Source organism: Canariomyces notabilis (assembly GCF_033297395.1).
Source record: "Canariomyces notabilis strain CBS 508.74 unplaced genomic scaffold N656scaffold_2, whole genome shotgun sequence".
Lineage (NCBI taxonomy): Eukaryota > Fungi > Ascomycota > Sordariomycetes > Sordariales > Chaetomiaceae > Canariomyces > Canariomyces notabilis.
This window is the reverse complement of record NW_027041824.1, coordinates 2,202,430-2,224,133: the sequence shown is the minus strand read 5'-3', so window position 1 is coordinate 2,224,133 and position 21,704 is coordinate 2,202,430. Positions and strand designations below refer to the sequence as shown.

Below are 21,704 nucleotides of genomic sequence, written 5' to 3'. Positions count from 1 at the left end.
CTTAACAGACTCTCCCCTGAGTGGACCATTCCTTTGCCTCAGCAGCTGTCCACTGAAGCATGGGTCGCTGAACAATGTCGAGGGACCCTGATCCATATTTCGCTTATAATTACTGAAACTGTAGCCGAATAATTGAGAACAGCATGTTCTGCAGCACATGCAGCATCACGGCAACAGCGGTGGGCAGCAGTTCGGGCCAAACGGCAAAGTCGAGCTTGCCTTCGGTGACGACGCTGACTTTGTAGATCCACCGAATCAAGCCGGCCACGATGAAGCTGGCAGCAAGCTCGCACGCCCATGTGATACTGGAGGCGTAAAAAGTCAAGCCAAAGTCGTAGTCCTCGGTCTCGTCGGTGCCGTCAAACGCAAAATAGGGGTAGACGTCCTTATTGGCGCCGAAGTGCAGGACCACAACGCTGCCGAGGAACGCCAGCATGGACGCGTTCTCGGCTAGGAAGCGGATGAAGACGTTGCGGACGCAGATTTTTTGATATGAGCCGTAGCTAAGGCCGTTGAGACCGAGGACGGTGAGAAACCAGTGGACGGGAGCTGACATGAGCAAGGGGGTGAAGATGATGAGACCCGTTGATGAGAGTACTTGGAGAAGGATGAACCCGCTCGGGCTGCGCAGGCGTGCGTACAGGGCACGAACGTAAGTCTGGTAGGTGAGCATGAAATAGCTGTGGTATGTGTCAGCTGCACATCTGGATAAGCACGAGGTAGGGAAACAAAAACAACGACGACGGGACTTGGGAACCTACAGCTTGAAGATCCAGCTCAGCGGGTAGCTCCCGACCCGCTCACCTTCGTTGCCGCCAAGGATCCATCCCGTCAAACCGTCGAGCAGATGCACGGTAGTTATCCAGCCGTAAACGTAGACTATCGTCTCCCAGTTGTTATGCGGCAGCGTGCGAAGGTAGATTTCGGCGTAGGCCTCGCCTATAACGTATGCGAGCAAGCCAATGAACAGTGCCATGCAGAACCAGACAAATCGAACAAAGCTGGCGGGCAGCCACCGCCGGCGCAGCCGGACGGGAAGGGTGGGACGCTGATAGCGGCCATCAGCAAACCCAATCGCGGACACATCCAGGCTAGGGTCAAAGGTGCTGCTGGCGGCATGGAGTCGCCTCGCTTCGCGCCGTGACGAAGCGCTATCCGGCTCTCCGGCCCACCACGACGATGTGAAGATGCGCTGCGTCTCAGATAGCGGGTGCCGCAGGCTGAGATGGCGCTCGTTTGTCATTAGGATGAGAAAGGCAATAGCAACGGGCATTGCCATGATGAGGAAGGTCCAGGAAATCCATGCTGTGTTGTGAACGGTCAGGAACCTGGTCTCGGGGATCAGGTAGATGGGAATGGGCGCAGCAATCGAGAGTATGGCGATAATGGACACGGTGACGGGGAAGCCGAGCGATTGAGGCCACCAGTTCAGTCTGTAAAGATTGAACACCTTGGTGATCCATATCAAGGCCGTCAGGTTGTAGAAGCTGTAGTAGACAAACAGGAAAAACCAGAAGTTGACGCGCACCCTAGCCGCGCCGTGGCCGGGGGCTTTGGGGCCACCCGGTCGGGGTCGTTCCGGGTCTCCAGGTGCACCATCGTCGTCGTCGGCGAGCGGATACTGGGGGAACGGCACGGCGCACCACGCCACAGCAAACAGCGCAGGCAGCACCACCAAAGTCCCCCACCGGCTCCACCACACGTCCACAACCCTCCTAACCACGCTCGCCTTGGGATCAACCCACGTATCTCGTAACCGCCTCAAACCCCTCTCGATGCGTCTGGTCCCACTCCTCCAACCCCGAGCCGTGCCATCGGCATCACCGTCGCCGTCCTCCTCATCTGTGTCGTCACCATCGCCACCCTCCTGCGCCTCCTCCTCAGCCGCCACTTCCGCTGCTATTAGAGCGCCATACCCAACATGCACGCTGCCCCGATACCCCGGCCCAGCCTCGGATAGCAGGCCCAGTCCCGATCCCATCTGCGAATTGTATGGCCGGCCATGCTGCTGCTGCTGCCGCCGTCCTCCTTTACCTCCCTTCGCACCGCCAGTGGTCACCACCCGCGGCGGCACGGCGCGAAAGCGGCCCAGCAGAGGCGAGGCCTCGGCGAGGTACCGCACGTTCTGCGCGCGCTCGGAGCCCTGCTGGAAGGAGAAGAAGGAGGGGGGCATCGAGGTTGTTCCCGGCCCAGGGTCGGGTAGTAGGGGCGCCGAGAGGGAGGAAGTTCGGCGGTTGTGATGGGGCTGTTGGTACATATTCCTGTAGCCATGGTGCTGGGGAGGGGCAGGCGCTCTGCTCTGAGTAATGCCCATCTCTCAACGGATCGGCGGGTGCTCGAATGGGTGATTAAGGCCGGAGAAGGGATGGCGTTGTAAGGAGGAGAGCGATTCTCCCCGCAGTTGCTCATATACACGCGCGTATAATTCATAACATGTCTGCTGATTATGCGGTCCGGTAGTGTTGTGGGTTTCGATTTGAACTTGGGATGAACGCTCTCGGTTCACGGTCAGTGGGATTAAGTTCGCGCGAAAAATAAACGAGGCGCGTTTGGTTCTCGTTTGGGCTTTTGAGTCGTCCGATGTCCTACCCGCGTCAGTGCGGTACGCCAAATGTACGCATGTGTATCAAAAGAATTAGCATTAGACGGAAGAAAGAAAATAGGAGAAAAGATGAAATCAGAACTGAGGAAGCAGCAGTTGGATGATGTTTCGGGAATTGCCAGAAACTTCTCGCTTGTTGGTTCGCCGTGTTACACACGCGGTAGGTGCCGCTGACGGTGCAACCTCACTGGCAGGGGTCGCGTGTCTCAACACGCCCCACATCTAATTTTGGCAATGACAAGCATGACACTGACATCACTGCCGATTCACTGCACTGGGAGTGTAGGAATCGTGGGGTCCCTTACCTGCAAAGATGGGACACTCATCTCAACTGATGAGATGACTTCAACGCTAATTAACTACCATTGATCTGCCCTTTTGGATACCAGCCCAGCAGACATGCAATGCACGACAAGATATTTCCAGACTATGCAGGCTCAAGTTCCCGGGCCCTAGACCTGCATCTGGACTAGGACCTTTAGCGAAAACCCGTGATCAAGTTCGATTGAACCGGAAGAGCCTTTTTCGCTCTGTATCCTGCGTCTGGCTTCCACATACGGCTTCAAGCTCACTCAGTCGGCCGGCTTCCCTATATCCTGACTTAGTCTCTGGAAGCCAGTCAAAACCTCCCTATCGACATTGACTGCCCAGTTCTCCTCAAATGCCTGCTCCCCGCCGACGCGCTGCACCAGATCCTGCAGCCTCGCCCGGACAAAATCGTATGTCGCTACCCTATGCACCGGGTCCCTGAACGCGAATTCATGCTCCTGAATATCGAGCGGCGTGTAGTAGTCATACTTTACCACCTCGGTCCACACAAGAGTGTCCCGACCCGGCGTGTCGCTGCTAGCACCGTCGGCCAATTCCGTTATAACACTGGTCCACATGGTCAGATAATCCTGCAGTCGGCCAAGAACCAAATCTTGCATCGGATTGGGGAGCTCGCAGAGACGTGTAAGTGCCAGGCACGAGAGCTTTTCTCGCTCAATGTCGCCCATGCAGTCAAAATTGGCAAACCACTGCGTGGTGAGCCATGACCAGACCGTCTCAATGGAGTTGCCGAAGCTCGCTAGCATCGTGGCAAAGACCGCCGGATCCCCCAGGGCGATGCGGGCAAGAATGGCAAAATAATCACTCTCCTTGATGGTGTTGATTTTGCTCGGCTTTCTGTTGGGCCCAGTAGTCTGGCTAGATTCCCAGGCGCTATGCAGGCCATCGAGCATTGTAGCCAGCATACCGGTTTCCAGCATGTCCTGGACGACGACCGAAACACCCTGGGCGCCGCCAAGCTCCTCCGCCACGCGGATAACGAGCTCAATGGATTTGGCAGCGAGCTGGGCATGATCTCGGCTCTTTGAATCCAGCGCCTTCGCCAAGGACGCCAGAGTGGGACGACGAAGAGCTTCGCTGAGGATGTCCTGGGGGGCTAAAAGTATGTAGTCTTTCACAATGGAGAGACACTGGTTTGCCACTTCCGAGTCGTACTCTAGCAGTGGCAAAGCCAGCTGAATCAAATGCGTGAGGTCCGGGCCCAGGGGCGGTGAGCTTTGCATCAGAACCGACCTCCACAGCTCGACGGATTCCTCGATGAGATGGAGATGAAGTGCCGACTCCGGATTCATTGCCTCCTTCAATAAAGGTGTGATCACGCTCTGATACCGCTGCGAATCGGTGCGCATTGACATGACCAACGCCGAGGTTATTGCGAGCACCGACTGCTTGATCATGTATTCCTCACTGCCGGCCGATTCCCACAGCTTGGGGAGCGTCAGCATGATAGCGTCTCCGAACTGCGAGACGTGAGACTCCATTCGGGTTACGATAACGCGCACCGTCTCAAGAATAGCCAGTTTCGTCTCATCGCTATCCACCTCCTGAAGCAGGTTAATCAGCAATGTGAATGTGTCGGCTGCAAAGGGGAGGAAGGCTTCTCCCGTGAATTCGAAGTCCTCGGCTATAAACTTAAGCTGACGTGCGGCTGTAATGCGCACGACTTCGTCATTGAGCTGGTCGTCGGGATTCATCAGATGGCGGAATATGTCATACACGATAGGTCGGTTGGCCTGGGCTATCTTGATGGATACCCACTGGCTTAGCAGGATTGCTATCCGGCGGCGGAGTAGTTTGGCCATGGGGTTTTGGATCTGCGAATCCTTAACCAATTTCGTTGTTAGGAACCCGTCAAAGTCAAAGACCGGGTGGATGAGCGCGGCGGCGCAGCCCAGGGCACAATAGGCAGCCTCCTTGGTGACGATGTCCATATCAACTTGTGTAGCGTTCTGGCAATAAGCAAGAAGTGGCTCGCCAAGTTCTTTATAGTAAGTGAGGAGATCCAGCAGTAGCCTCTCGGCGCAGGGACGGACAGCCCATTCATATGCCTGGCCTTCGGTCCGCTCTTGCGACTCCCAACCTTCGGGATCTTCTTCCCAAGCATCAAGGTCAGACTTGCGGAAAATGAAGAGCTTGCTGATTATGACCTGGACGATATCTAAAAGCAAATCCCTTGACAGCAGACCTGTCTTGATGGTTTGAACTGCTTGCCTCTCCAACTCTTTGACCTCAGGGCTCCGGTACTTGAAGGTTTGCGTCGGCCTGTGAGCGAGAGCTACGCAGCTCCTCAGCAGCAGGAGCCCTTTGAGAGCGAGTTTCTCGGAGAGTGGACCTTCGTGCTTGGGGTTCCCAGCAGCGGTTTCGCTAGATGTCTGCTTGATGCCGTCGGACTTCTCAAAAACCTCAGAAAAACCTTTGACGAGGTTCCAGTAGGCCTTGACGAGGGGGATCGAGTTGGGTAATAAGGGGAAGCTGGCTGGGTGCATATCGGACATGTCGATGTGCAGTTTGGTGAACTGTATAAGGTGCTTGCCGACGATTTCCTGGTGTTGAGCAGGAATCCAGGAGCCAGGACTGAGGCCGCTTAGAAACTGGTCGAACTGTGACTGCGAGAGCGACCAGAACCCGCACACCATGTCGTCTGTGTGCGGCTGTTCATAGCCAACCGTCACTAGACGCCGCAGGATCTTGAGAGATGTCAGGCTATTCTGCATTGCAAAATCGGCGCCAACCTCGTCGCCAAGACCTTTGGTCAAGAAGTCCTGCCAGTAGGCTGTTTTGTTGGTGTAAACCTCGCCCAGGAGCTGCACCAGCTCGGGCGTGACGGCCTGAAGAGCAGTCACAGACCGGCGCAGGCGGGCGGTGCCCAACTCCTTAACAATGCGGAGCAACACAAGAAGGGCGCCGCGCAGATGCAGGGGGTTAGAAACATTTGCCGATTTGGCCAGCTCGATGATGGTGGAAAAGACATCAGGCCATTCGTTTGGGTAGTCTATCCTGACGATCTTGGCTGTGACAAGGGCGTTGTGTAGGGAAAAGACCCTATCTTCTTCGTTGAGCGAGCCCTGCAGCAGCCTTGAGCGGATCAGGCGCTTGTGCTCGGGTTTGATGGCGTGTTTTGCCGTGTGCCTCCAATATCTGTCGATGCCATTTTTTAAAAGGATGATAGCGAGGAAGCGGACCTGTTTATTTTGCGTAGTGTCGAGGTATACCGTCTAAAAGGGGCCAGCACTCAGATTAGCAGCTAGGATGTCGGACAACTCAGCAACTTTGTTGGGAACCCATTACCTGTAGATTGGGATAGTAATCTGGATTTGACTCCCAAGTCTGAAGCTGTTGGCTGGCTGACTGTCTTTGGGCATGGTCTGTCGAAGTAGCAGCAGCGCTCAGTGCCTTGACCAGCTCCCACTGACTCAAAGGCGCAGCTTCGCCTGGCGCCTCGATTGTGAAACTCATTCTGCCTTCGATTCCGCTCTGTGATGCGCCCTGCGGCAAAGGGAGTAATAGATTTTCTCGTAGCTTGGACGGCCAAGACCCTTTTGCTAGCTTAACTAATTCCTGCTGGGGTGTTCAGAGAGACTGTGCTAAGTAACTTGACTTGAAGCTAGAAGTGGAAGGAAGTCGAGATTCTTCCATGCCCTGCTGGGCTGCAACAGCTTGAGAGCAAGGCTTTGGTGGGGGGTTGATGGCGGGGCGTAAGGCTAGTGTAATGAGCAGCGTCGTGCAGGCATACCGGTACAACCTAGGTATGCTTGGCGGGGACACTCACTAACGGTTGCTGTGGAAGTTTCTAATTTGAGTGGCAGAACGTTAGCATTCCTTGTCAAGAGTGCTAGTTTCGCATCGACGGTCACGTCTCTCTTTTGCGCTTTTCCAGGTTCTTCCTGCATCGGCCCGTCAACAACCCTAGACCAGCTCCATCAGACAGCAAACGGCACGGAAGCTCTACTGTTCAACGTTACTGTACTACGTATGTAATAATAGCCAAGGACAGGCTTGCAATGTTCCACAGAAAGCACTTCCTTATCTAGCGCAATCCGTGTAACCCTTCTTCAACACATTCCCGAATGGAATACCAACAGTCGCTTGATAATGGATCGCTTCGCGTTGGACCGTCACACATATACCGCTCCCAACCCAAGCATGGACGATGCCCCCTAGTGGGGTTGGGTATTCATGGGTAGCGCATGAGAAGCAGGTTGAAATCGGATACGGGACTACTTCTACATAGTAGGGTTCAATGGCTCAATGCAACGCAAGCAGGTTGAGCCAGACAGTGCATTCCTGCCGGGTCTGCTCAATTTACCCATCGCTTGTTGAAATGACGGAGTACCTTATGACGGCCGCTGTTGAGTCTATTGACAGGACTTCTGGTTGAGGACGAGGACCAAGCAATTTTTACTCCGTACCTAACGGTAGGTACGGAGTATGGATGGCATTCTGCGATCTGAGTTGCCGGGTCAGTGACCAGTGGCTCGGGAGCGGCAGTCAGGTCACTTACAGGGGTCTCGGCAGGCAATTTTGGCGCCCAGCGAGCACCTGAAAGGCTCCACTCATTCGGCATTTCAGCTGCCCGGGCCAGCAACCTCGGCTCTAGGTCATCATTATCAACCAAAACACTACAATCTGAAAACCAGGACGACGCATTTCCAGATGGCAATGACCTGAAATTAGCGTTCCAGGAGCGCCCTTCTCTAAGCTCCAAACCAAAGTTCGAATGCGATGAGCGACCACAACGCGAACGCTAATGGCGGTGGCATCAGCGCCCCTGCCAATTCCAATTCCTTCGCCCAAGCGCAGCAGCGCCTCGCCGCGCGCCGGCAAGCACGCGAAGCCGAGGTCGCGGCCCGCCTTGCGACGCAACAATCAGCCTCACGTCTCCGGGCCCGGATCGCCGCCACGCAGTCCCCCCTCCTCCGCAGACTAGGCGGGTCAACCCTGTCCCTCTGGGAGACAATCTCGAGCCGCGAGGGCACGCGCCCGGCCTTCCGCGTAGGCCAGGTCGACGCCGAACTGCTCGACGAGGAACTGGTTGAGCTCCTGCGCGGTCAAGTGGGTGATGCGCTGCGCTATTTCGGCGGAGGACAGGGTGGAGGCGGCGCTGCGCGCAACAACAGCATCAGACATGACTGGGAGGACGAGATTTCGCTTGCCCTGCGCGCCGTGCTGTTCAAGCTGACCGTCTGGGACCACGATGCAACCTACGGCGCGGCGCTGCAGAACCTAAAGTACACGGATGCGAGGCACCACGGCGCCGTACTGGTTCCGCCCAGCAGGTGGCAGAAGTCGTTGTACGGACTGGTGACGGTCGGCGGGAGGTATCTGTGGGCCAAATGGGAGAATTGGCTGGTGGAGCAGGATGATGGGTTCGAGGGCCCCAGCCCGAGGATCCAGCGATTATCGAGGTGGACTACGATGCTGTCTACGGTGCATGCTGCTGCGGCCTTCGTGTCCTTTTTAGTCTTCTTGCTACGCGGGCGGTACAGAACGCTCTTGGACCGGGTACTGCGCATGCGTCTGGCTCCGCCAACCAGCCAAGTCAGTCGCGAGGTCTCGTTCGAGTACCTCAACCGGCAGCTCGTATGGCATGCATTTACGGAATTCCTGCTCTTTGTGCTGCCGTTGGTGGGCATCAACCGTTGGAGGAGATGGTTCGCGCGGACATGGCGAAAAACGAAGAAGATTATCAGCACCGGCGGCGACGGTGCGAATGAGAGAAAGGGCGAATACGCATTTCTTCCGGAGCGGACATGCGCCATCTGCTACCAAGACCAAACCACTGCAACTAGTGAGAACGAGCTTATGACTGCCGCCTCAAGCGGGGTGGTCGGCTCGGCTCAGACAGACGTTACGAATCCGTACGAGACAATTCCGTGCGGCTGCATATACTGCTTTGTATGTCTGGCGACAAGGATAGAGCGAGAGGAAGGCGAAGGCTGGACATGTTTGCGATGTGGAGAGGTGGTCAAGGAGTGCAAGCCCTGGGCTGGCGACGTGCTAGAGCCGGAGCCCAAATCACCGACCGTGAAGACGGTGGTATTTGCCGATAACGTGAAGGCGCCCTCGGATGCCGAGGAAGAAGACGCGGATTGGAAGGCTCAGGCCGGCGAGGACGACCCCAACAGAAGTTTGGAGGACCTCCGGCCACAAACTCCGAGCGTGTCATCACTTCAAGCCGAGTCAGATTCGGGAGGCTCAGGGTTTGAAGACTTCGAAGTAGAGGACGACACATCACCGAGCATGTAGCCAATTACCAGGGCATTGGCCCTATTCACCACTTCACTCCCAGTTTGGCACTGTCAGTGTGGATGTACTATTTCCAGATAGAGACCCGGCGGAGCTTGCCAAACTCATGGCCACCAGTAGCGGTACTTGGAGACGGCGCAGCATCTGTTAGTGCAGGCCAAATTTTTGTATGTAAAAACCATCCTCTCGACTACCCCTCTTAACAGACCTTCTGGTCTAACATGTTCCTCAAATTCCAGGCCAGCCCAAGCATTCTAGGGAAGAGCAACAATCGCTCAACACTATCTCGATCCCCTGAATCCAACTCGGAGAATCCTTTGGTGTGAACATGCTTCGTTCCAGTATCCGCCAAGATTTCAGTCCAAAGGCTCCTCTCAAAAAAGGACCCGTCATCATCCTCCAGCTTTCACCACCAAACTGGGCGGCAAAACCAGCCATCCATACGCGACGCCAGCCGCCGCATCGCACTTCGTATCAGCCATTCTCTCGGCCCGTGGCGCCATGCTGCTTCACAATTGGCTCGTTCTCATACACTCCGGTATGTAAAAGTCTTTTTGGAGTCGCTGACCTGGATTGTACAAGTACAAGTACATACAATGTAGATTTGTGCGTTGTGGTGAGGGCCAGGTTCCAGTCATAGCAGAATGCGAGCACCAAGTGCAAGAAGCATGGGTTGCCAGTGTGGGCATATCTTGTAGATATTTCACAGGATTGCTGGGGTACCTAGGTATGTGGAAGATATATCTCGATGGTATATCCAAACGACGAGAAAGATAGAAGGGAAGACGGGCCGCTTATTGTCCTCTCCCAGAGTACAAGATGGGGTTAGGAGGATCCTGCGGGGCTCATCGCCGGCTTAGCTGTCCGGCTGCTTTCATCCGCTTCACAATGAACAAGATGGACACCAAAGGGACCGTCTGGCCGATCCCTCTGGCCCCTGTTTTCTGTTCCATTGCCATCAAGGACGCTGCAGGAAGACGCCGGCCTGCTGTCCTAAGCCACCCATCCTATAGATACAGCCACAGATCCAGGTCGAGTCGCCATTTGAGCGGTACAAGCCAGACATGAGGCGTTATTAACAAAAACTTGAATGAAGCGTAGAAAATTAAAAGTGCTCTTTCCAGAAGCGGAAGTTAACCTCGCGAGTGGTAGCCGCCTTGGCAGCCTTCTTGATGTCGCGTGCTAGGTTTGACATGTTAGCCCTTCTGTATTCGAATATACTCGGTCGAGGTAGAACTTACCAGCTGCTGACGGACCGCAGAAATAGACACCCACCGTGGTCTTCATGTTGCCTTCCAGCCCGTTGAGGTAGGTCCGGTCCAAGATGCCGTCGCGCATACTCGTGAAGAAATGATTGAAGTTGGGGCGGCCGAAGTTGGTTCGCGCTTTCAGCTCCGTGAGCGGGTCCACCGCCGCGCCAACGCTGTTGAGCACAATATTCTGCGTCGTGTCCATGTCGAGCTTCTGTGTCAGGTACGTGTGGATCTTGAGGAATTCGACGCCGCCCGAACCAGGAATGCGGGCGGCTCCGCTGGATTGCTCCTCCAGGGAGGACAGCAGGGTCTGGAACCACTCAAACGAGTTTGTGTCCTTGCACACCCAGATGAACTCAACACGGCGGAGCCGAGTGGGCGGGTTTGGGCTGTTCCGCAAATGCCAGATGTTCTTGAGGATAGACGCCCAAGGAGTGACGCCAATACCAGTACCGATCAGGACAGCAATTTCGTTCTCAAACACATCCTCGGCTGGCGCGCCGTATGGGCCGTCGATTCGGAGCAACGGCATCTGCTGGCCATTTTGGAGAGCCACCTCGTACATTCCCATGGGGTCAACGCCTTCGTATATCTTGCTCTGAGCCGCACCTGCACCCACTCTGTCGCCAAGCATCTTGGTAAAATCACCAACCTGGCGGATGTGGACCGAGACATAGGGGTCGTCCGGACATGAAGTGATGGTGAATGGATGCCATTGGTACTTGGAAATCTCGGGTACCTGGAGGAACAACCACTGGCCTGCCTTGTACTTGAAGGACGGCTTGATGAACTGAATCTCAACGACATCTGGCACGGGAATTAGTTTTGTCACGCTTGAATCATCCACTTCGGTTCTGCTTACCGTATGGATGCCTGATAACTCGGGTAATCTTGGTCTCGCGGATGGCGCGGATCTCGCGGTACAACCGCTCAAGGAGGTAGAAACCGCCCGTCCAGAGTTCCCATCTCCAACCCAGATAGCCGATGCAATGTTCCCAGTACTCGTTGCCGGCGAATGGCGAGATGGCGTCGGCTGTGTCACGAACGAAACAGCCAACCGTGTGGGTGTAGAGGGCGAGGAAGAACGGGATGAACAAATGGTGCGTGTACCAGAACGTCTCGAACGACTGTTGCCGGATACGGTGATGCGCCGTGGTGTACATCAAGAGCATGCACAAGAGCATCACGTGGCCGGTAACACCACCAGGCTGAACGTAGTGGATTTGCACCGCCGTGACTGGCCGAATTTGAGTCTTTTCGACATTGTAGAAGCTGCGTATGGTTAGCTTGCCATCATCGGGGTGGAAAAGCGAGACTCACTTGACGTAATGGGCAGCGGTGTGGAGGATGCTAAAGAGAAGCAACGCATAGGCAAGTTGTCGGTGCATCCAGATATTCTCGTCGAGCGGGATAAACCTGATCTTGGGCCGGACCCACCGCATGATGGTTCGGCAGACCGGAAGGAGGATGAGCATTCCATCCACACTCAGAACCAGACCGGCACCTCGCGAAATCCACACAGAGTACATGAGCGTATTGAGACCCGCGAGGCGGGCATCGGCCGCTTGCTTCCACCTAAGCGCCCCGTGTCAGCCATCGCCTCCCCGTTCCTATCACCGACACACGAGCTTCCGGACAAGACCTACCATCCATAGGCGAAGATGCCCCAGTGAAACGTCCAGAACACGAAATGGAAAAACAGCTTTGTCGGCGTGAACTGCTTCTTCAACAGCGGAAGGAGCCCCATTTTGCCGACCGGATCCCCCTCTTAACCCTTGGTCGACACAACAACTCGAATTCTGGTGGTGGCAACGTCGACCTGCGACGGGGGTTTACGTCGACTCTTTGCACTTGGATTGGGCCTCAAAGGAGGTCGGACGAACTCGGGTCGGCCGTGGTCGAAAAGATGGTGAGCTGTACCTAGGATCCGGGTCCAGTTGTCGAGCGCCACTTCTTCGTCCTTCTCCAGATTATATAACTAACCACCAATGCCGAACAGAGCACAACAGAACCGTAACCGTTAAGACTAAAGACCTGCTAGAAGCGAACAATAAAAGAGCGATCTGAGCCAGCAGCTGAAGGGAAAGGAAGGGCAAGGAAGGGGAGCGCGCTCGCCGAGGAGGTCTCGGTTCTTTACCTCTCCAAGTGAGGGAGTGGACGAGAGGACGGGAAGAACAGATGGAAGGTGGGCTGATGTGCGGGAGACCAGAGGGTCATAAGAGACGGCCCCTGCGCGTGCCGAGCAGCTGGACGGCGCCCACAGACGCAAACAGGCAAGATGGCGAAGGGATACGGACTAGGGGTAGCTCGGAATACAGCGGCAGCGAAGCCGTACCACAAGACACAAACTGCTTCTCTGGGTTCCTAGTCCGTCACTGCAGAGGCAAAGAGCTGGGGGGCTTGAAACGCTCTTCGACCGGCTCTGGCAATGCTCTGCTGTAATGTGTAGTTGCCCAGTCTTCGCTCCACAGCCTTTTGCCCCTCGATTGGAGCCAAAAAGGCCCGTAGTGGGGCGGTGATGGGTTGAACGATACAAAGCTTGTCCGCGATGAGGGGAGAAACGCTGGAAGATCAGACGTTGGAGAGAGTTTCGCGGTTGTGTCAGATTCCACGACTCGACAGGGTCCCGCTATCAGATGGCGCTGCGAACGACACCAGAGACACGAGGAGGTTGAGACGGGAGGTGTTAGAGACGCTTGGACCGGGGGTTGCTGGAGGCGACTCTTGGTGTTTCGGCAGGACAGGGGTATCGCAGGGGACTTCAAGCTGTCACTTGGAGCACGACGCACAAGAGGGGTGGGATTGCAGAGTGGGAATGAATGAAAAAAATGTTTGCTGCAATTAAGGTTAAGATCTAACCGCGGTCGCATGGGATCATCAGTTTGCGAGCGGCGACGAGCAGAGAGCAGAACATGTCGAGGAGGAAAATCGGAGGAGAGATCATCTTCAACAACATTGCGGCGGTATGCGACCTAAGAATAGGCTGTGCATGTTCAGATCAGGTCACACCCAAGAGTTCCTGGCGCTTAAAGGCATGGGTGGCTGCCCATATCGAAGAATTGGATTTGTTCCGGGGGAAATGCCACGCAGCGAAAGGCGGCTTTGGACGAGGGTCCAATTGGGCCCCAGCCACGCTGGCCAATCAGGTCTCGACACCCCGCCTAACATGGGGCTGGTCAGCGGGATGCTGCATGATCTGTCACGGTCACTGCATGTCCCTATCGAACGTTGAGGTTGCTTTTCGATACCCGAGGGACACAAACCAGGGCGGTTGCCAAAACTCTCAAATCCGTCACACCTTGGCCGTGCTTGCGGTCAAAATAAAAATTCAATTTATTCACGGCAGTCGCCCCAGCCCAATATCGAGTGGGCTGACCATCATATCAATGATATCATACGTACTATTTAGAGATGCTGTTTCAAGTCCGTGGATGTGCCTGGTTTGACCAGATTGACGGCCCTGCAAGGCTTGTCCAAGTAACAGCTGCTGCAGACGAGTAGTATAAATCTGTAGGCATTGATAAGCTCACTCGTTGGGAATTTCAAGATGATGGATCGAACTTCCGTCGATCGGCGTCCGGCCAGGTCGTGGGTGAATTTGCTCAGGGGCCAATCCTTGCAGCGGTGCGCGATGTCTGGAAATAGCGCAAATCAGCTTGATCACAGGGGATATTGAAGTCAAACCAGACATGCTTGGGGAAAAGCACAGATGGCGGGCCGCGAAACGGGCCATCCGGTCTAGTCCAGAATGTGACAAAGACTAAGCGCTGTGTGGTTCTGTCAGACAGCTTCGGTTTGAAGCTGACTGGTCCCGGAGCGCATCCTGGAGTCCCCAAAAAATGTCCATCATAGATGTCACGGAATGCCATGGATGTGTCAGAAATCCCCCACCCCCAGTCCAGGTCCTTCACGACAAACACAGATCTGCCGCGTCACAGCCGTCGCTCATACTCTCAGTGAAGCGCCGACACCACGCTCAGCTTCACAATTCGCTCTGAAACGGCCAACCCCAAACAGAGAAGGTTGAGTCCGGACAATGGTCTCGACATACGGGGCAACTACCCAAACTACCCAGTCGCGACGAGGCAGGCAGGCCGGATTTTCGGGTGCTGGCGAGGCGCGTAATGAGCACATGCTTTTGAGACACGGCTAGGAAGCGAGACGTAGGGAGTCCGTCCGCCTGGTACGGCAAGCTGCAGTTGCAGTAGAGGTCCCCCGGCTTACACCCGATGTCGAACCTGGAGGAACCTAGGGTCGGCGGCGGGAATCACGACTCGGCAATGGTTCGGCTGTGGTTGAGTATCGCTGGGCGCCCTGGGACGAAGCGGATGGTGGTAAATCGAACCGCTTCTTTTGAACTTTGGCGAAGAGGTCGGCAGGAAATAAATGTCGTTGGAATGTAGGGCTTGAAGTTAGTGGGAGAAAGGCAAGCTTTAAATAAGTATGTTCAACATGGTGCAGCGCCGTTGTTCCCTGGCCCAGAAGCGCTTTTGGACGATCCGCTCGTGCCGCGTGGGGAATGGCCTGATTTTTGCATTCTCCTACACTTGCAGACCCCCTTGGCAGCCAGCTTGTCTCGCCTTCGCTATGTAAGCAGTTTGTGTCTGTAATTCCGTATTTGCAATTTCTCTGAAGACCATTCTTTAACATGTTCTTGATGAATTGTTTCCCCCAGGCAGGCCTCTTTGCCATTCAAATTCCTGTGCGGTCACTCCGGTGGGTGATGGGAGAGAGGGAGACCGGGGGGGTTTTATAGTGAGATGTGGTGGGGAACGCTTGCCCTTCTGCGAAAGCAAAAGGGTGTGTTCCTTCCTAGAGCTGTGCATTTGCACCTCGAACGGGACAGTGTGAGGCGATTCGAATATCAGGAACTTCATCAGTTATTCAAAACGCTTTTTGACTGGATCAGGCAGATCAGCGTCTGAACTGGATGGTATTGCACAGTACAGTACGGCGGTAACTTTTCTCCTACACTGCCAATGTATGTACTGTAATCTTACGGATTGTCAAAGGGGCTTAGTAATGCTCGGCGCCCGTTTTGACAGGGCCGACGAAGCTGCTTGCGTGGCTTGCGTGGCTTCGTGCTGCGACTGTGGCTGATGCTATCTTGAGAAAAGCATGATTGGACAACACCGGACACTGTTCTTGGACATCATGAAGCCACAGGCACCGCCATTCGACTGCCCCACCAAATTTTTGGCGGGCTTTCGTCACTGCGCAGAAGGGCCCAGCTTGTGCGGGCCAAGGGACAGAACGTTAGGTAACCAACTTCTAGGTTGGGTCAGGCACCGTTGGATCTAAGGCGCTCCAGAGCCACCTAGCATAATCAGAATAACCCCTAAACGTTAACAGAGACCTACGGCCGTCGATGCTAGAAGCCAACGGTTCATCGCCTTTGCATCGCGACCGGATTCCTGTGCTGTCTGTGCACCCTCGAGTCTTTCTGCGAGCCGCGAGCTGCGAGTACCCCTGACTTGACGGCGGAGTAATCGTTTAAAATTGCTGGTGTTTCGAAGGGCATGCGCATGACGCGCCCGCCATGGTGAGCAACGGACGCCGCCTCTTGGTGTTTTGAGGCACTCTGGGACATGGTGCAGTCACGTCATTACGAGCACTCGCCTCCAGAGTAGCAATGCGCCTCCGGATGGACAATTACTGATCGCGGGACACATCGCAGGGTATCACACGACGTGCTAAAGACAAGGCCGCCCGGGCCGATCGCTCTGCCGGCGGGGCCGGCCAGGCGAGCACCAAGCCAAAGAAGGCCACTTTTGACACGACCAAGAAGAAGGAGATTGGTGTCTCTGACCTGACGCTGCTGCGGACCGTATCCAATGAGGCCATCAACGAGAATTTGAAGAAACGCTTTGAAGGCGCCGAGATCTACACGTATATCGGCCATGTGCTGGTTTCAGTCAACCCCTTTCGCGATCTCGGCATCTACACCGACCAGGTTCTCAACAGCTATCGTGGCAAGAACCGGTTGGAGATGCCCCCGCACGTCTTCGCCATCGCCGAGTCCGCCTACTACAACATGAAAGCGTACAAGGACAACCAGTGCGTGATCATCTCGGGCGAGTCCGGGGCCGGAAAAACCGAGGCGGCCAAGCGCATTATGCAATACATCGCCAACGTGTCGGGCGGCGAGACGGGCGACATCCAGCAGATCAAGGACATGGTCCTAGCGACCAACCCGCTCCTCGAATCCTTCGGCAACGCAAAGACATTGCGCAACAACAACTCGTCTCGCTTTGGCAAGTATCTGCAGATTTACTTTAATGCTCAGGGGGAGCCCGTCGGCGCCGACATTACCAACTACCTGCTCGAGAAGACCCGCGTGGTGGGCCAGATCACCAATGAGCGCAACTTCCACATCTTTTACCAGTTCACCAAGGGCGCCTCCCAGCATTATCGCGAGATGTTTGGCGTGCAAAAGCCCGAAACGTACATCTATACCAGCAGATCCAAGTGTCTAAATGTTGATGGGATCGATGATCTGGCCGATTTCCAGGACACCCTGAACGCCATGAAAGTTATCGGCCTCTCGCAGGAAGAGCAGGACAGCATTTTCAGGATGCTGGCCGCGGTGCTCTGGACAGGGAACCTCGTTTTCCGCGAGGACGACAGCGGGTATGCCGCCGTGTCGGACCAGTCCGTAGTGGATTTCCTGGCATACCTCCTCGAAGTGGACCCGGCGCGGCTGGTCCATGCTATTACGATTCGTATCCTAACGCCCAGGAATGGCGAGGTGATTGAGTCCCCTGCCAACGTTGCTCAGGCGATGGCCACAAGAGACGCATTAGCCAAGGCCATCTACAACAACCTGTTTGATTGGATTGTTGAACGCATCAACGTGTCGCTCAAGGCGCGCCAGGCCACGACGAACTCGATCGGCATCCTCGACATTTACGGCTTCGAGATCTTTGAGAAGAACAGTTTTGAGCAGCTTTGCATCAACTATGTGAACGAGAAGTTGCAGCAGATCTTTATTCAGCTGACCCTGAAGGCGGAGCAAGAAGAGTACGCGCGGGAAAAGATCAAGTGGACCCCCATCAAGTACTTCGATAACAAAATCGTATGCGACCTGATCGAGTCCGTCAGGCCGCCAGGTATCTTTGCAGCAATGAAAGATGCTACCAAAACGGCCCACGCTGACCCTGCCGCTTGCGACCGCACCTTTATGCAAAGCATAAATGGCATGTCCAATCCTCATTTGACTCCCAGGCAAGGGAGCTTCATTGTCAAGCATTACGCCGGCGACGTGGCTTATACCGTCGAGGGCATCACGGATAAGAACAAGGACCAGCTCCTTAAGGGTCTCCTCAACTTGTTCCAGGCCAGTCAAAACCGATTCATCCACACGCTCTTCCCCCATCAGGTTGATCAGGATAACCGGAAGCAGCCGCCGTCGGCCGGCGACAGGATAAAAGCCTCGGCCAATGCGCTTGTCGACACTCTTATGAAGTGCCAACCTTCCTATATCCGGACCATCAAGCCCAACGAGAACAAGTCCCCCACCGAATACAATAGTCCAAACGTTCTTCATCAAATCAAGTATCTCGGTCTCCAAGAAAACGTGCGCATCCGCCGTGCTGGTTTTGCGTACCGTCAGTCATTCGAGAAGTTCGTGGACCGCTTCTTTCTGCTTTCACCCGCTACCTCGTATGCCGGCGAATATACATGGCAAGGCTCCTACGAAGATGCCGTCAAGCAGATCCTCAAGGACACAAGCATCCCCCAGGAAGAATGGCAGCTCGGCGTCACCAAAGCTTTCATCAAGTCGCCCGAGACGCTGTTCGCGCTGGAGCACATGCGGGACCGGTACTGGCATAACATGGCGACGCGTATCCAGCGAATGTGGAGAGCGTATCTGGCGTACAGGGCAGAGGCTGCCACCCGCATCCAGCGGTTCTGGAGGAAGAAGCGCGTGGGTGCCGAGTATCTACAGCTGCGCGACGAAGGGCACAAGGTCCTTGGGGGGCGAAAAGAACGAAGGAGAATGAGCCTCCTCGGTTCCCGGCGGTTCTTAGGTGATTACCTCGGCATCAACGCGAGCAACGGTCCCGGAGCTCAGATCCGGAATGCCATACAGCTTGGAAGCAACGAGAAAGCGGTCTTTTCCTGCCGCGGCGAGATTCTGGAGGCAAAGTTTGGTCGGTCCAGCAAACCCAGCCCCAGAATCCTCATCGTTACCAACGCCAAGTATTACATTGTGGCGCAGATGCTTGTGCAAAACCAGCCTCAAATCGTGGTCGAGCGGTCTTTTCCACTGGGTTCCATCAAGTTTATCGGCGCGTCTACGTGTCGGGACGACTGGTTCTCCCTAGGGGTCGGCTCACAGCAAGAGGCTGACCCTCTCCTCAACTGCGTGCTCAAGACCGAAATGTTCACCCAGATGAAGAGGGTGATGCCCGGTGGATTCAATTTGAAAATCGCTGATACGATTGAATACGCCAAGAAGCCGGGCAAGATGCAGCTTGTCAAGGTGTTGAAGGATGCACCTAATCAACACGATTTCTACAAGAGCGGCGCTGTACACACACAGCCAGGCGAGCCGCCTAACTCAGTTTCCCGGCCTACACCCAAGGGCAAACCCGTGCCTCCAAGGCCAATCACGAGAGGCAAACTCATCAAGCCTGGCGGGCCGGGCGGCAGGCCTTCCAGGTTTCCTTACAGTCGCACACCCCAGGCACGACCATCCGCTGGCTCTGCGGTGTCTTCAAGGCCAGTTCCGCAACCCCAGCCGGCAGCGGCGGCCGCGGCCGCGGCAGCACCCGTCAGCATGCCTTCGCACACACGGCAAAAGTCGAATACATCTGCTACACGCGCCCCTCCTCCACCGCCTCCGGCTGCGCCTGCGGCGAAGCCAAAGATCATGGCCAAGGTCCTTTATGACTTCGCCGGCCAGAGGGAGAACGAGCTGTCGATCAAGGCAGGCCAGCTAATCGAGATTGTCCAGAAAGAGAATAACGGTAAGCTGATAGGCCCTGAATCACCGAGCGGTATCTTGATGCTGACGCGACTGCGACAGGTTGGTGGCTCGCCAAGACCAGCGAGGGTCAAGCATGGGTCCCGGCGGCATACGTAGAAGAACAGGCGCCGCCGCCCGTAGCGGCGCCGCGACCTCCTCCGCCCCCGCCGGCAGCTAACGGTACCGCAAGAGCAAAGCCCGCGGCGCCGCAGCCGCCGGCCAAGCGCCCGGCGGCGAGCAAGAAGCCGGCGGCATTGCAAGCCCGCGATTCGGGCATGAGTTTGAACGGGTCGGACGGCAGTAGGAGTAGTACTCCCACGCCGAGTCTGGCCGGGAGCCTGGCAGATGCCCTGTTGGCGAGGAAGAACGCCATGGCTAAGAAGGATGACGATGATGACTGGTAGATAGACTTGCTTTGCATCGCCGAATGTGCACGCTTTCATGATAGACTGATAGACCCTCTCTGGTCCTCTCTGTACGCGTCAGTTTCATGAAAACATGTATGTGGATATCTTGATAAATGTGATTGTGCGGGCAGCAAGAAGGCATGTTTCAGCCATCCTCTTCCCTAGTCAAGACTTTCCTTCTCCTGATGAGTTCCGCCAGGGGCACATCATCGTCATCTTTGCCCGCCGGTGGATTCACAAAATTCTCCTCGACATCGACATCCTCGTCCACGCCGTAGTCCCAGAGACGGTCGCCCTCCGAGTTAGTCCATGATGGTTTGCCAACCCATTCGTAGTCTTCCCCACGATTGCTAGGAGCTCCGGTGTTGAGCTCGTCCACTTCTTCGAGCTCGGCAATGATCTTGGATTCCTGTCGAGTCTGGGCTTGGGCCATCTGTCTCCTTCGAAAGTCCTCGGCTTGCCGTCGTGCAAAAGCCGCCTTGACCTCTTCGGCGGTCCGATAATCGTCGAATCTCTTTTCAAGCTGCTGAGCAGCTGCGCCGGGCCAGCCGCCCTGCCGCTCCCGCCGCGCCTTTTCGGGGTCCGGAGGCGGCCAGAGCCCCGGCAAATCATTGAACCCGTTCTCTTCCCACTCCCATCCGGAGCCCTTGCCGGGGGTATCGTTGTTGATGACCGGACCTCCTCCAAAGACAGGCAGGAACCACCGCAGCGGGTTCCTCGTGCCCATGGCCTGCGCCATATTCGCAAATACGCCCAAGTCATAGGGGAACTCGATCCTTTCCATCAGCTCCCTCAGCGCAACGTCGTCATCCCCCCAGAAATTTCCCTTCGCCTTCCTCCCCCGGCCACCATCATCATCCTCCTCCTCATCCCCATCCCCATCCTCATCCGCCTCCATCACCCTCGCCAGGACCGCCTCATGCCTCTCCATCTCCCACTCCTCAATCAGCGTCCTATTAAACACCCAAGCCTTGACCGACGTGTAGAGCATGACACCCAATGCGAACGCCGTGGCCGCGTTGAGCAAGACCAGCACCGTCAGCCCGACGAGACCCGAAACTGACGGGCCCAGGTAGGCGGGGAGGTGGCGGTCGGCCCAGACGGCGGCGACGCGCCGCGCCAGCAGCCCCGCCAGGTACCACAGGGCCAGGTTCGCGTAGACGATGAAGCGCAGGAAGTAGGGGAAGGTCTGCATCGACACGCACGTGCCCGTCCACGGGCAGTGGTGATCCATTTTGGGGATGCACCGCCCGCAGTGCCGGCAGTGGTGCGCCCGCGGGGGTTTTGGTGCGTTGCATTTCTTGCACCAGCGGCGGCGGCGGTTAGTAGGAGAGACGGAGGCGGAGGCGGAAGCTGCGCGGAGATCCGGGTCGGCGTGGTCGGAAGAGGAGGTAGTGGCGGTGGGAGGGAAGATGTAGCGGCCTGGATTCACGGTACACGCATAGTAATAGGTGCACCAGACGCAGGCGAGGAGCGCGTTGAAGGTGAGGGTTTCGTGGCGGCTTAGAGGCGACAAGTCCGGGTCGGCGTTGAGGAGATACTGCGAAAAGTAGCCCAGAAAGGCAATCAGAATGCAGACAGCTACAATGTAAAATCTGGCCAGGCCCCGCGTAGATGGCCCGGTCCTGAGCGAGGTCATTGTGACAGACGGCTTTGCTCATTTCATCTCCAGCGGCCCATAGAGTATCAGTATCACTTGTCGCCCTTGTCTTGTGAATTTGCGAGGTTACTCTATGCCGATAGTTAATGAGCGTTGATGCGTTGTCAAGGTCCAACCTTAAGTTCATGATTAAATTAAGAGATTAATTACTCCGTACCCAACGGTCCAACGTCATCTCCTGCAGGCACCGATCCGTATTGAAAATAAACTACAATACCCCTGTATGTATTGTACC

The 21,704-nt window shown here is 55.8% G+C and overlaps 9 protein-coding genes across 9 annotated transcripts; 5 read left to right on the top strand and 4 right to left on the bottom strand.

Annotated features, from left to right (window-relative positions):
- Positions 1 to 109: 109 nt before the first annotated feature.
- N656DRAFT_765657 (uncharacterized protein) lies at positions 110 to 2,314 on the bottom strand (the record flags this gene model as incomplete). The annotated part of the gene is made up of 2 exons (XM_064813422.1): positions 110 to 680; positions 762 to 2,314. 2 exons carry the CDS (start codon positions 2,312 to 2,314, stop codon positions 110 to 112), a joined length of 2,124 nt encoding a protein of 707 aa, XP_064674326.1.
- Positions 2,315 to 2,948: 634 nt separating this feature from the next.
- Positions 2,949 to 6,741, bottom strand: N656DRAFT_775093 (ARM repeat-containing protein). Its single transcript, XM_064814395.1, has 2 exons — positions 6,221 to 6,741; positions 2,949 to 6,147 (listed from the first exon to the last, which is right to left on the bottom strand). Exons 1-2 carry the CDS (start codon positions 6,386 to 6,388, stop codon positions 3,175 to 3,177), a joined length of 3,141 nt encoding a protein of 1,046 aa, XP_064674325.1. The 5' UTR covers positions 6,389 to 6,741; the 3' UTR covers positions 2,949 to 3,174.
- Positions 6,742 to 7,518: 777 nt separating this feature from the next.
- Positions 7,519 to 9,637, top strand: N656DRAFT_775092 (putative peroxisome assembly protein). Its single transcript, XM_064814394.1, has one exon. The coding sequence runs from the start codon at positions 7,655 to 7,657 to the stop codon at positions 9,176 to 9,178; it is 1,524 nt and encodes a 507-aa protein (XP_064674324.1). The 5' UTR covers positions 7,519 to 7,654; the 3' UTR covers positions 9,179 to 9,637.
- A 270-nt stretch (positions 9,638 to 9,907) lies between these two features.
- Positions 9,908 to 10,303, top strand: N656DRAFT_271016 (uncharacterized protein). The gene has a single exon (XM_064809073.1). It carries the CDS (start codon positions 9,998 to 10,000, stop codon positions 10,244 to 10,246), a length of 249 nt encoding a protein of 82 aa, XP_064674323.1. The 5' UTR covers positions 9,908 to 9,997; the 3' UTR covers positions 10,247 to 10,303.
- Positions 10,284 to 12,178, bottom strand: N656DRAFT_700562 (uncharacterized protein; the record flags this gene model as incomplete). The annotated part of the gene is made up of 5 exons (XM_064810876.1): positions 10,284 to 10,360; positions 10,420 to 11,238; positions 11,294 to 11,703; positions 11,752 to 12,006; positions 12,078 to 12,178. The coding sequence occupies 5 exons, from the start codon at positions 12,176 to 12,178 to the stop codon at positions 10,284 to 10,286; spliced, it is 1,662 nt and encodes a 553-aa protein (XP_064674322.1).
- Positions 12,179 to 13,108: 930 nt separating this feature from the next.
- N656DRAFT_270970 (uncharacterized protein) lies at positions 13,109 to 13,917 on the top strand. The gene has a single exon (XM_064809072.1). It carries the CDS (start codon positions 13,344 to 13,346, stop codon positions 13,875 to 13,877), a length of 534 nt encoding a protein of 177 aa, XP_064674321.1. The 5' UTR covers positions 13,109 to 13,343; the 3' UTR covers positions 13,878 to 13,917.
- Positions 13,918 to 14,720: 803 nt separating this feature from the next.
- Positions 14,721 to 15,751, top strand: N656DRAFT_271117 (uncharacterized protein). The gene is made up of 3 exons (XM_064809074.1): positions 14,721 to 15,020; positions 15,111 to 15,278; positions 15,345 to 15,751. Exons 1-3 carry the CDS (start codon positions 14,875 to 14,877, stop codon positions 15,529 to 15,531), a joined length of 501 nt encoding a protein of 166 aa, XP_064674320.1. The 5' UTR covers positions 14,721 to 14,874; the 3' UTR covers positions 15,532 to 15,751.
- A 219-nt stretch (positions 15,752 to 15,970) lies between these two features.
- N656DRAFT_765653 (myosin-1) lies at positions 15,971 to 19,806 on the top strand (the record flags this gene model as incomplete). Its single annotated transcript, XM_064813421.1, has 3 exons — positions 15,971 to 15,973; positions 16,109 to 19,403; positions 19,463 to 19,806. The coding sequence occupies 3 exons, from the start codon at positions 15,971 to 15,973 to the stop codon at positions 19,804 to 19,806; spliced, it is 3,642 nt and encodes a 1,213-aa protein (XP_064674319.1).
- Positions 19,807 to 19,954: 148 nt separating this feature from the next.
- N656DRAFT_746101 (zf-DHHC-domain-containing protein) lies at positions 19,955 to 21,448 on the bottom strand (the record flags this gene model as incomplete). Its single annotated transcript, XM_064812923.1, has 2 exons — positions 19,955 to 20,668; positions 20,711 to 21,448. 2 exons carry the CDS (start codon positions 21,446 to 21,448, stop codon positions 19,955 to 19,957), a joined length of 1,452 nt encoding a protein of 483 aa, XP_064674318.1.
- Positions 21,449 to 21,704: the final 256 nt, after the last annotated feature.